Source organism: Mixophyes fleayi, chromosome 4 (genome assembly GCF_038048845.1).
Source record: "Mixophyes fleayi isolate aMixFle1 chromosome 4, aMixFle1.hap1, whole genome shotgun sequence".
Lineage (NCBI taxonomy): Eukaryota > Metazoa > Chordata > Amphibia > Anura > Limnodynastidae > Mixophyes > Mixophyes fleayi.
In genome coordinates this window covers 65,939,387-65,952,044 of record NC_134405.1, presented here as the reverse complement: position 1 = coordinate 65,952,044, position 12,658 = coordinate 65,939,387, and the positions used below count along the sequence as shown (strand labels likewise).

The window sequence follows — 12,658 nt, the reverse complement described above, 5'->3', positions numbered from 1 at the left end:
TTTGTTAAGTGACATGAATATGGCTTATCCAAAATGGCGCTTCCAGAGATCTAGCGACTAAACGGGCTGTTGTGTCTCTAGTGGCTAGCTGGAGAGCCTGGTATGGATGTGACCTGCAGGGGGACTAGTAGGGGTACCGGCATGCATTGCGGGAGAGAGAATTGTGTGTAGAGGTAACGTGAGAAACCAGGAAGAGTGAGGGGTGAGTACTTGAGGGGACTGAGTAGAGGATGACAGGGTGAGTGACTGAAGGGACTGAGTAGAGGGTGACAGGGGGAGTAACTGAAGGGACTGAGTAGAGGGTGACAGGGTGAGTAACTGAAGGTACTGAGTATGGGTGAGTAACTGAGGGGACTGCGGAGAGGGTGACAGGGTGAGTAACTGAGGGGACTGCGGAGAGGGTGACAGGGTGAGTAACTGAGGACAGGTTGAGTGACTGAAGAGAGGGTGACAGGGTGAGTGACTGAGGGGCCTGAAGAGAGGGTGACTGACTGAGGAGAGGGAGAGTGACTGAGGGGGCTGAGGAGATGGTGACTGGGAGAGGGACTGAAGAGAGGGTGACTGGGAGAGTGACTGAGGAGAGGGTGATTGACTGAGGAGACTGAAGAGAGGGTGACAGGATGAGAGACTGAGGAGAGGGTGACAGGGTGAGTAATTGAGGGGACTGAAGAGAGGGTCACAGGGTGAGTGACTGAAGACAGGGTGACAGGGAGAGTGACTGAGGGGGCTGAGGAGAGGGTGACAGGGAGAGTCAATGAGGGGGCTGAGGAGAGGGTGACCGGGAGAGTCAATTAAGGGGCTGAGGAGAGGGTGACTGGGTGAGTCAATGAGCAGGCTGAGGAGAGGGTGACCGGGAGAGTCAATGAGGGGGCTGAGGAGAGGGTGACCGGGAGAGTCAATTAAGGGGCTGAGGAGAGGGTGACCGGGAGAGTCAATTAAGCGGCTGAGGAGAGGGTGATGGAAAGTGACTGAGAGAGTGAATGAGGGGTTTAAGGTGGAATGAGGAGTACAGTAAAAGTAAAATGTCTGTTGAAATGTTAAAGATAGGACACTTTATATGTATTTGAGGTGGCTGATGTACATATGCTTCTACCTTGCCTCACAGGTTAAATCCAATATGAAGGACTCACTGACTCTGTTGACTCGGGTTAGTGCCCACCCTGATTCCCATTGCTGGTTCCTAGCATGGAATCCCTCTGGAACTCTCTTGGCTTCCTGTGGAGGGGATAAGACTATACGAATCTGGGGCAAAGAGGGTGCGTTTAGTGTTGTTGTCGTGCATGTGTGATGGTGCATATTATGCTATTAATACAAATGTGTGAATCATTAAGAAAATACACTTAGGGCTAAATGTATCAAGCTGTGAGTTTCCGACAGATTTGAAAAAGTGGAGATGTTGCGTATAGCAAACAATCAGATTCTATTTATCATTTATTTACTACATTCTACAAAATAACATGTCCACATTTCAAACCCGCCAGGAAAGACTGACAGCTTGATACATTTACCCTTTAGGGGCATATTCAATTGTTGCCGTTTCCTGCAGCGTTAAAAGTATTACCGTTATTACGGTAATACTAAGCCGGATTTCAGCTCACAGCTCCCTGAGCTGCGAGCTGAAATCCAGCCTGAAAGGTACCGTAATAACGGTATTTACACACACTATTACCGTAATGACGGCAATAGGGCGCACGCCGCGTTACTTTTACATGTAACGCCAACAATTGACTATGCCCCTTAGAGTCTTAAAATACTACTAAACCTAAAATACCACTAAACTGGAGCACCATTGCCTAATCCATACTATTTACAAATTTACATACAGACGTTTCAGAACTGAAGGTATTTCAGATAAAATTATGATCAGTGTTGTCTTTATGGAGTCATTCAATGTGGTTGGCAATGATGTTTGTTTGTGAGACCATGTGGCCAGCAACGAAGCTTGCACACAATAATGTTGCTGCAGTTTGAGTGTCAGTGAAACCAGGCAATGACTGGGTCACTTTTGCTATTCTATAATATAACTGTGCATTGTTCTGCTTTTGCTGTACTGCATTCAACTACCTCTACTGTAAACCATTTTTTATCATTATTTTTCTCCCATAACCGTTTACAACGTGAAAGCATGCTCCAGCAACACTTGAATATTATATCTTTATAAATATGATTGATTTTATCTTTATTTGTAAAACTAAATTTTCTCTAAAGAGCATTATAATTCAGCATGGTAGCATTAATTAACTTGACTGAGCTCAGCCTACACACAGTAGAGGCATTTTGTGGGTTGAGCCAATTATATTGATAATGCAGCCTACCAGATCACTAGAAACTAGTGGTATCAATTGGAAGACAAAGGGCTTCACTCCTAAATGATGTTACTAGTTATGGTGAATTGATAAGTAGTATTTGTGAAAAAATGTGTGCCTCCACTCTATTGATGAAAGGTACTTTGTTTCCAGTGAAACTGTGTCCGCAATGCTTGAATGTATACAACATTACATTTTGTTAAGTTAAAAACAAAATAAAAAGTTGCATAAATCATACAATTTGTGAAGCTGGTTTGTGCCTACTCACTGTCACATTAAGTCTCTCTCTTCCTCACATTGTGTAGATGATACCTGGGTATGCAAGTCCGTCCTTGGTGAAGGGCACCAGCGTACAGTTCGGAAAGTAGCATGGTCACCTTGTGGTAACTACTTGGCATCTGTCAGTTTTGATGCTACTACTTGCATCTGGATGAAAAAGAAAGAGGAATTTGAGGTACAGTGATATTATTGTTTAGGATTTAAAATAATGCAAAAAAAAAAAAAAGCATAATGCGCAACATTTATGATGCACAGATAACTAAATTTAAAGTAACCAAAGTATCCTGCTGCAGCATGGTGGCCTAGTGGTTAGCACATTTGCCTTACAGCACTGGGGTCATGAGTTCAATTCCCAACCATGGCCTTATCTGTGAGGAGTTTGTATGTTCTCCCCGTGTTTGCGTGGGTTTCCTCCGGGTTCTCCGGTTTCCTCCCACACTCCAAAAACATACTGGTAGGTTAATTGGCTGCTAACAAATTGACCCTAGTCTGTGTATCTGTCTATCTATGTGTGTATATGTTGGGGAATTTAGACTGTAAGCTCCAATGGGGCAGGGACTGATGTGAGTGAGTTCTCTGTACAGCGCTGCGGAATCAGTGGCGCTATATAAATGGTGATGATGATGCTGTGTTTCTTATCTCTAAATATATTTATTTATTCATGTTTAGTGCGTTACCACCCTTGAGGGACATGAAAATGAGGTGAAGTCTGTGGCCTGGGCACCTTCTGGAAATCTCCTGGCGACATGCAGTCGTGATAAGAGTGTCTGGGTATGGGAAGGTGAGCCTACTAAACTGACAGGTGGTTTAAGCTTGCACCTGTGGCCTCCACAGTGGAGGCAGCCATTTGTAAACTAACTGATATTCATGATAATGCAGCCATAGTCTAAAGAGTCTCTCAGAGATGTCATTGACAGTTATTTTTCAGAACTATAAGAACTGATCACAAGTTCTTTCATTATCTAACTTGCACTAGGCAGATACATAATTGCTGATTAGATGCTTTGCAGTTTTTGTAAATAACCCTTAGTGATTCCAGGTTGAATTGATAGGCTAAATTATCATGAATATTGGATTAGCCTAAAAAATGCCGCTCTGTACCGATGACAATTGCTCTTTAAATAGGTTTATGGGCACCAGGATGTTCATTCATACATGGCAATAAATTGTGCTGGTTTTTTTTTTGCTGGATACAATAGAATACCACTTGGTTTTATAAACACAGAGAATGCAACTTTTTGCATTTTTCCACTGATTATCAGTTGCTGACTAGCAGACTGATAGAAGTGGTAGCCCTGATTATCCCCCACCGGTTGTAGGTGTGATATTATGGTTAGGGTTAGAAGAATTAGAAAGCCCAGACGTGCCTATTCTTGTATGCTTGCATCTGCTGTAGATTCACAAGCTGTCTTTTGAGTTAAGCTTTTACAATCAATAGTTTCTGTTTTGCCCGTTTGGGCCAGATGACAAGACCTCTGTTGTCCACACATGTGGGAGACACCATTTTTGGAGATCTTTACTTTGATCAGATGTACTCCCTCATGACCCTTTTATGTAGATTCAATGTTTAGATCACAGGGTGTGTCTGTGCATAAACTTGGTCTGTTTTTGCTCCAGTGGATGAAGAAGAAGAATACGAATGCGTCAGTGTACTGAACTCGCACACACAGGATGTGAAGCATGTAGTGTGGCACCCCAACCAGGAGGTGAGTGATGAGCATATCCGAATTATGCTAACATTTTGCTAGCTACCATGGTGCACTTTGTAATAGCTGTTAATCTGGGAGTATAAATCCACAGACACTATGCATGTCACCGTAACAACACAGCTTTATCACTGCTTGCTGAACTCATTCCCAGTAATTTCCTCTCCTCATCCAGCTGCTGGCCTCTGCCAGCTATGATGACACAGTGAAGTTGTACCGAGAGGAGGAGGATGACTGGGTGTGCTGTGCTACCCTGGAAGGTCACACATCTACAGTATGGAGTTTGGCTTTTAATCAGAGTGGGGACCAGCTGGCTACATGCAGCGATGATAAGACTGTGCGCATCTGGAAACAGAATGGGTCTGGAAAGGAGCAAGGTAATGGAATCCAGAAGGACTGATAGTGAACTTATTTTTTTTTAACAACACAGGTGAACCAGCATTCTATGCACACTTATATAGCCACAAATTTTATCTTGCTCATGCTTGTTGTAGAACGATTATGACAATCTTAGATGTACACTCCTAGGGGTAAATTTATCAAGCTGCGGGTTTGAAAAAGTGAAGATGTTGCCTATAGCAACCAATCAGATTCTAACTGTCATTTTGTAGAATGTACTAAATAAATAACTATAAAATCTGATTGGTTGCTATAGGCAACATCTCCACTTTTTCAAACCCGCAGCTTGATACATTTACCCTCAAGGGTTGAATAATGTATATCCACACATGCATATGTTACACCAATCTTGTTGTTTCTGTACCATGAATATTTGATTCAGCAAAGTTTGTTAAAAAAAAAAAAAAATAAGTTTCAAAATAAAGTGAAACATATTATAAAATCTCCACATTTAGAGGCAAAGAAAAATATATTGGCTTTTTTTTTTCTTAAACAAAGTATTCTCCCTGGTACCCACATTGAATCTATCACTGATGTACCTCGCTGCCATCACCACAGAGGCCAACTGACATATCAGAGTATAGAGAATAACTTAAATAAATCACTCATTTGTTGTGTGTCAAAGGACCCCTCCCACACTGGGCAGACTAGACACCAGCACTTGCTCAGTGACACTTGATTGTAGAGCTCTAGCGAGTGTGGGTGTATAGGAGCAAACATTGCAAAAATGGCAGTATAGTTTCTGTAGACAGAATTTGCTAAACATTCCGGTTGCGAGAATGCTTTAGACTTCCACTGACTATATATTTTGTTTTCGGTATTTTGAGAGTTGTCTTTTCAAACAAACTTCTTTTTCTTTAGGGGTAAGTAAAAAAGACCCCAACTGGACGTGTGTATGCACCCTAACAGGATACCACACTAGGACTATCTACGATATTAACTGGTAAACGTTTATAATATTATTTTTTTTCTGTCTTTCAGTTGTTTTGATTGGATTGCAGCTCTAACTTTTCTTTCTCTGTTCCCCGTAGGAGCCATCTGACAGGCTCCATTGCTACAGCCTGTGGAGATGATGCCATCAGGATATTTGAGGAGGACACTAGCTTTGACCCTATGCAGCCGACATTCTCTTTAACGGCCCACATGCCACAAGCCCACTCCCAAGATGTCAACTGTGTGACATGGCATCCCAAGGAGCCTGGTCTGTTGGCGTCTTGTAGTGATGATGGAGAAATGGCATTCTGGCAATACCAGCGCCCAGAATAATTCAAAATTATATTTAGGCAACCTACATCTTACGTTGTAATTTACATTGTGACGTAATACATGTGACAACCACATGAAATTCCCATGTTACTAGGGATGTACGAAGAGTGAACTATAGAATCCCACTCACCCTTTGTTGTCTGCTGATACTAATCATCCTACTTCTACATTAAGTCAATTTAACTCCTTTCTACAATTCAAGCTAGCCTTGAGTAACCTTTCTGTTGTGAAATGTGGGTTAATCCAGAATAAAGTGGTCTCGGGAGTAGTGCTGACAAAAATAAAGTAAAATATAGCAGACATAAGTGATGTCTATATATCTCTTTAGCATTGTATTTATGTTCAGAGAATATGTATTTCTGTTTTATAATGAAATAAATGTGCTTCCTGAAATGGAGAATGGCTAAATTGTATTAAACCCCAGGTGCTCTTTTGAAATGGGAATAAATGGAAAACACTCCACTGTCCAGCACAATTTCTCTTTCCTTTCAGGGGGACACTGCGACAATGGGGTGTAGTAGGAGGCACTTTAACACTCAAACTATTCCTTCCCACCTGGAGCAATTTTCAGTTTTAGTAAAGTGTTCACTGAAGAAGGGTGTTTTTTTTGTGGGCTTTTGCCATGTGTTTTAATTGTTATTCTTACTTTTACTTTTATTTTATCATGGTTGAGATTAATTGGGGATGCCTCCCAGGGGGTGAAGTGCCAGACAGCCACCTTGACCCTGGATCCCTGACCTGAGGAAGAGTAGCCGTTCAGGCTTCCCTCTCCCCAACAGCCTGCCAGCTCCTCTCATTTTTTTTTTATTTTTTTTTATTGAAAAAGTAGCTTTCTCTTTCATCCAGTCTGGGGGACACTGCTTACCATGGATTGTGGAGGGGAGCACGGGGAGTTGGCACCTAGCTTGTTAAGTTTAGCACTGCTGACAGATCCCTCCCCTCTACAATCCCCCTGCCCCTACCTGTTCAGTTTTTTTTTAGGTGCCCATGGAGTTGGTCAGTGTTTTAGTAGTGTTAGTGTTTTTTTCTTTATTTTATTCTACTTATTCCTTTGATAGGAACTCTTTTTGGTGGCAGACCTGGGAGTGTGTTCTATTATAGAGAACACACTCCACAGCACAGCAGCGCAGGCACAGCTCTGTCAGATGAGAGCCAGAGGCTCTCACTGGCAGAGTAAATAGGGTGCCTGAGTACAGAGTGACAGGCGGTCTCCGGACCGCTGTCACTCTTGGGGCCTCCCCGATAACCGGTGCTGCCACTGCGGGCATGGAGTGCCGGTTATCAGAAGAACAAAATGCCGGCAGCCATCTTGGATTTCCGCGGAGGACAGAAATCAAAAGGGGTCATACCAAGATGCATAGGAGGGGGCATCGGGGTGAAAATCCACTGCGGAGACCTCAATTGAGGTCTCCACTACTCTGCCATATACCACCTTTTTATTTTTATAAGGTGGCCTCTAAAGACCTACAGAGAGACAGCATTAAGAGGGGGAGGAGCTAAGACAGAGCTCTCCTGCCCTCCAGAGAAAAGTGGACTAGCCCGGTCTTCTGGCGCCAAGAAGCCCGGGAAAAGGACACAGATCAGAGGGAGCAGGCACCAGGACACTGCTGTTGGACTTCTCCCCTGTTTGCCCTGTGGGCTAAGTATCTGATTTATTTAAACACATATTGCTGTATTTGCTGACTGCAAAGTGGGCTAGTAGGGGTTATATTATAGTTCTCCTACTTGCCAATATAGTTATTTTGTTTAACAAATTACAAGTACAACTTTTATGTCAGATTAGTTGATTACTTGTTTTTTTCCACTGTTTTCTCTCCGTTCTCTCTCAGCTAAATTAACTAACTATTTAAGGCTGTGTGTCTGGTGTGCCTTCCTTTGTATAAAAATGACAGATAAAGGAAAGGGCCCAATAGCAAAGTATTTTACATGTTCAAGATGTAACGTAAAATTACCATGTGGGCAGGAGGACCCGTTGGCGCTCTGCTCTGTCTGCGAAGCAGGGGTTACCCCTGCGCAAACCCAGCATATTCCAGCCCCACTGACGGAGGAGATGGCCTGGGTGGCCTCCCTGACACGGTCAGTTTCCTCTAGCACAGATGGTTTCACAATCCAATCAGTTGCTATCTAGTGTGGCAGCCTCGGTGGCTAATAATGCTAGTTCATTATACCTCCCTGCTTCCACAGGTTCTATTGGAACGTTTTTACCAGGACCTTCCTCATTGCTTACGGACCAGGCCCCTGTTCCTACAGAACCGGCATGGTCTGCAGCATTTATAAAGGGTTTGGACAAGCTAAACCAGTTACTTGAATCCCCAAAAATCCCGCCTGCTAAAAGAAAGCGGCCTAGTTCTGCTAATCCCCCTTTGGTCCTTTCAGACTCAGAGGGGTTTTCAGAAAAGGAGGGGGAAATAAATTCTGATCCTGACCAGGTTCAACCTTTGGAACAGGAAGAGAACACTAAAAGCCAATTTATAAATGATTTGGTTTTAGCGGTTAGAGAGGCGTTGGACCTCCCAGAACCAGAGGATCCTACTCCTAGAGACAGAAGTCTGTTTAAGAAGGCCAAGAGGAAGGCTATCCGTTTTGCCCCTTCTGTAGAACTCGGAGATATTGCAGAGGGAGCCTGGAAACAGCCTGATAGAAGGTTCTCTGTTCCCAGGAGATTCTCTTCCCTGTACCCATTGCAGGAGGAAGACATGGCTCGCTGGGAGAGTATTCCTAAGGTAGATATTCCAGTAGCCCGTTTGGCCAGACACACTTTACTACCAGTCTCGGGTTCAGCAACTCTGCAGGATGCCACTGATCGCAGAGTGGAATCCCAGCTGAAATCTATTTGTGTCAGTGGGTTCTTCCTTTAGGCCCACATTTGCTTCAGCTTGGGTTGCTAAAGCCATGGAAGCATGGGCAGACCAACTGGCAGAGGCCTTACAGGACTCTGATTTACTTCCCCTGGCTTTACATTTGAAAGAGGCATCGGGGTACCTTTATCAGGTGGCCCAGAACTCCACGTCTGTGTCCTCTATTCAGGCTGCATCTATTTCAGCAAGAAGAACGTTATGGCTGAAATCCTGGGAAGGAGATTCGTAATCAAAAAAGTCAGTTGAAACCAATCCCTTTTCAGCAGCAGGTTTGTTCGGCCCGGAATTGGATACTATGATCTCCCAGGCAACAGGGTGCAAAAGCATTTCCTTGCCGGTATTTTCTAAAAGGGGCCGGACCCCTAGGGTCAGCTCCTTTCGTCAGCCCTTTAGGGGGAACTCCTTACCTAGGGGACAGTCATTTACAGGTAGACATCCAAAAGCGCGAGGCTCCTCTTCCAGGGGTAGATCCTCGTTTGCAGCTAGGCGCCAAGCCTCCAAGACGCAGGAGAAGCCTGCGTCCTGATGACCACTATATTCAGCCGAAGGTGGCTCCAGTGGGGGGACGTCTGTTTTTGTTTCAGGAACAGTGGGCAGCGTCCTCCCAAGACGCTTGGAATCAGGGCATTATATCAAGGGGGTACATGATAGACCTGCTGGGTCCCGTACCACATTGTTTCTTCATAACCCCGCTACCCCGAGATCCAACAAGAAGACAGGCAATACAGGCCTGTGTCGCCTCTCTTCTTTTGCAAAGAGTCATCTGCAGGGTCCCAGACGACCAGAAGGGACAGGGATTTTATTCAAATCTGTTTCTGGTCAGGAAGCCGGATGGGTCCTTTCGGTTCATCTTAAACCTATAGAACCTCAATGTGCACTTACAGGTGGACAGATTTCGGATGGAATCCCTGAGGTCGGTAATAAACGGCTTAGAGAAGGATCAGTTTATGGCTTCCATAGACATAAAAGACGCATACCTCAACCATTTGGAGCGACCATCAGTCCCTCCTAAGATTCACAATGGGCCCTTCCCTGCGGCCTCTCCACAGCTCCGAGGGTCTTCACGAAGATCATGTCAGTAATGGCAGTGTGTCTTCACTTAAGGGGTGTTCAAGTCATGCCTTATTTGGACGATCTGCTAATCAAATCCTCCTCAGAGATTTGCTTACGTCAGCACTTATCCCTCACCTTGGCGGTTCTCGAGAGCCATTGGTGGCTGATAAACTTAAAGAAATCCCAGGTTGTTCCGTGTCAACGCATGGTTTTCCTAGGGCTCATTATGGACACCAGTCAGCAAAAGGTGTTCCTGTCTGCCGAGAAGATCAGTTCAATTCAGAGTATAACATCTCAGGTCTTGTCTTCTCCCAGCCCCTTAATTCACTTGTGCATGCGGCTGCTGGGAAAGATGGTGGCCTCCTTCGAGACCATCCCCTTCGGTCGGGCTCATTCTCGGTGCTTCCATGAGATCTGTTGCCAAAATGATCAGGATCCCAACTACGCTTGGATCTCCAAAGGATCTCGCTGTCTCCGAGGGCGAGAGAATCACTTCAGTGGTGGCTGAATCAGGATCACATGGCGGTGGGCAGGTCCTTTGCTACATGGTCATGGATCATAGCCACAACAGACGCCAGCCTGAGGGGTTGGGGGGCGGTAGTCCTGCACCTCAGGCTCCAGGGCCTCTGGTTAGTTCAGGAATCAGCCTTATCAATCAACACATTAGAATTGAAGGCAATCCTTTTAGCTCTCAGGGTGGCCCAGACTCTTCTTCAGGGCCACCCAGTCAGAGTTCAGTCCGACAATGCCACGGCTGTGGCATATGTCAACAGACAGGGAGGAACCAGGAGTGCAGCTGCAATGCAAGTGGCAGCTCAGATATTCCTTTGGGCAGAACAGTACGTTCCAGCAATATCGGCGGTGTTCATTCCAGGAATAAAAAATTGGGAGGCCGATTACCTCTGTCGCAATGCGATGATGCCTGGGGAGTGGTCCCTCCACCCAGAAGTATTTCAGTCTCTAGTTCAGAGGTGGAGTCTTCCGGATATAGATCTCATGGCCTCCAGACACAACAAAAAGGTTCACAGGTATTGCGCAAGGGCAAGAGACCCCTTAGCGGTAGCGGTGGACGTGATGTCCATGTCATGGGAATTCAGGTTGGGATATCTGTTTCCCCCGATTCCCATGCTTCCTCGAGTACTCAGACGAGTGAGACAAGGCGGTCGGCCGGTGATTCTAGTAGCTACCTCATGGCCGCGCCGAGTGTGGTACGCAGACATAATCTCCATGGCGGTAGGACAAGGATATCGTCTTCCGTCACGAGACGACCTTCTTCTACAAGGCCCCTTTCATCACCAGAATTTACCTCAGCTCAGTTTAACGGCATGGCTGTTGAAGCCAGCCTCTGGAGAGCTAGGGGTTTTTCCCCCAGTGTAGTGAACACTATGCTGCAAGCTCGAAAACCGGTTTCGGCTCGCATTTATCATCGTATTTGGCGAGCATATATTAGATGTTGCGAAAATAAGTCCTGCCACACATCTTCTTTTCGTCTCCCTTGCTTATTGGCCTTTCTTCAGGATGGGCTGGAAGCAGGGCTCCGTTTAGGTTCATTAAGTTCTCAGGTTTCAGCGCTTTCAGTTTTCTTTCACCTGAAGTTAGCGGACTTGCCAGACGTCGGGACTTTTCTTCAGGTAGTCTTACATATTCAGCCTCCTTACGTTACGCCTACGGCACCATGGGATCTTAACCTGATAGTGGATATGCTTAAAGGGCCTCCTTTTGAGCCATTACCTACGGCAGATTTTAGGTGTCGTACCTGGAAGGTCGTCTTTCTTTTAGCTATTGCATCTGCACGTAGGGTTTCAGAAGTAGGAGCTCTGTCTTGCCGGGAACCATATCTGGTTTTACACGAGGACAGAGCGGTGTTGAGAACCCTCCCTTCCTTCGTTCCTAAAGTAGCTTCGGCTTTCCATCTGAACCAGGAAATTGTAGTTCCGGTCTTTTCATCTACTTCCCATTTGGATCAAGAGTCTATGGAAAAGTTAGATGTGGATAGGGCTCTCTGCATTTATGTCAAAAGAACTTCTCAGATTAGACGTACTGATTCTCTGTTTGTTCTTTATGATGCTAATAAGAGAGGCTGGCCAGCGTCAAAACAGTCCATTGCAAGGTGGATTACGGCAACCATTAAGCAAGCTTACATAAAGGCTAACCGTCCTGTGCCAGAGAGACTTACGGCCCATTCCACCAGATCAGTAGGGGTGTCATGGGCAGCGAGAAATGGGGCTTCTGCAGACCAGCTTTGCAGGGCAGCCACCTTGTCCTCTGTCCACACCTTTACAAAATGTTATCAGTTTAATGTATTTGCATCTGCGGATGCAAATTTTGCTCGTAGTGCTCTACGAGGGGGGCTTTCAGAGTAGTCCCACCCTTAGGGGGCTGCTTTAGTACGTCCCCATGGTAAGCCGTGTCCCCCAGACTGGATGAAAGAGAAAAGAGGATTTATGTACTTACGTTAAATCCGTTTCTCTGATTCCGTCTGGGGGACACTGCGATCCCTCCCTTCTGCTTTTCTTCTGTGTGTTCTTGTTTGATTGGCCTTTTCTCCTTGGGCTTTTTAATTAACTGAACAGGAAGGGGCAGGGGGATTTAGAGGGGAGCGGTCTGTCAGCAGTGCTAAACTTAACTAGCTAGGTGCCAATTTCCGTGCTCCCCTCCACAACCCATGGTAAGCAGTGTCCCCCAGACGGAATCAGAGAAACGGATTTAACGTAAGTACATAAATCCTTTTATTTTGCATAAAGTACAAAAAACGCATGTGTTCCATTACATTCAAGTGTACACAGTACAC

The 12,658-nt window shown here is 45.3% G+C and overlaps 1 protein-coding gene across 2 annotated transcripts; it reads left to right on the top strand.

Annotated features, from left to right (window-relative positions):
• The first annotated feature begins 101 nt into the window (after window positions 1-101).
• CIAO1 (cytosolic iron-sulfur assembly component 1) lies at window positions 102-6,356 on the top strand. Of its 2 annotated transcripts, none has more exons than XM_075207359.1 (8): window positions 102-202; window positions 1,106-1,256; window positions 2,612-2,760; window positions 3,255-3,366; window positions 4,203-4,291; window positions 4,467-4,668; window positions 5,552-5,633; window positions 5,722-6,356. In XM_075207359.1, the coding sequence occupies exons 2-8, from the start codon at window positions 1,118-1,120 to the stop codon at window positions 5,954-5,956; spliced, it is 1,008 nt and encodes a 335-aa protein (XP_075063460.1). In that variant the 5' UTR covers window positions 102-202; window positions 1,106-1,117; the 3' UTR covers window positions 5,957-6,356. The 2 variants fall into 2 exon arrangements, with proteins under 2 accessions (XP_075063460.1, XP_075063461.1); XM_075207360.1 differs by having other exon boundaries at window positions 155-173.
• The last annotated feature ends 6,302 nt before the right edge of the window (window positions 6,357-12,658 follow it).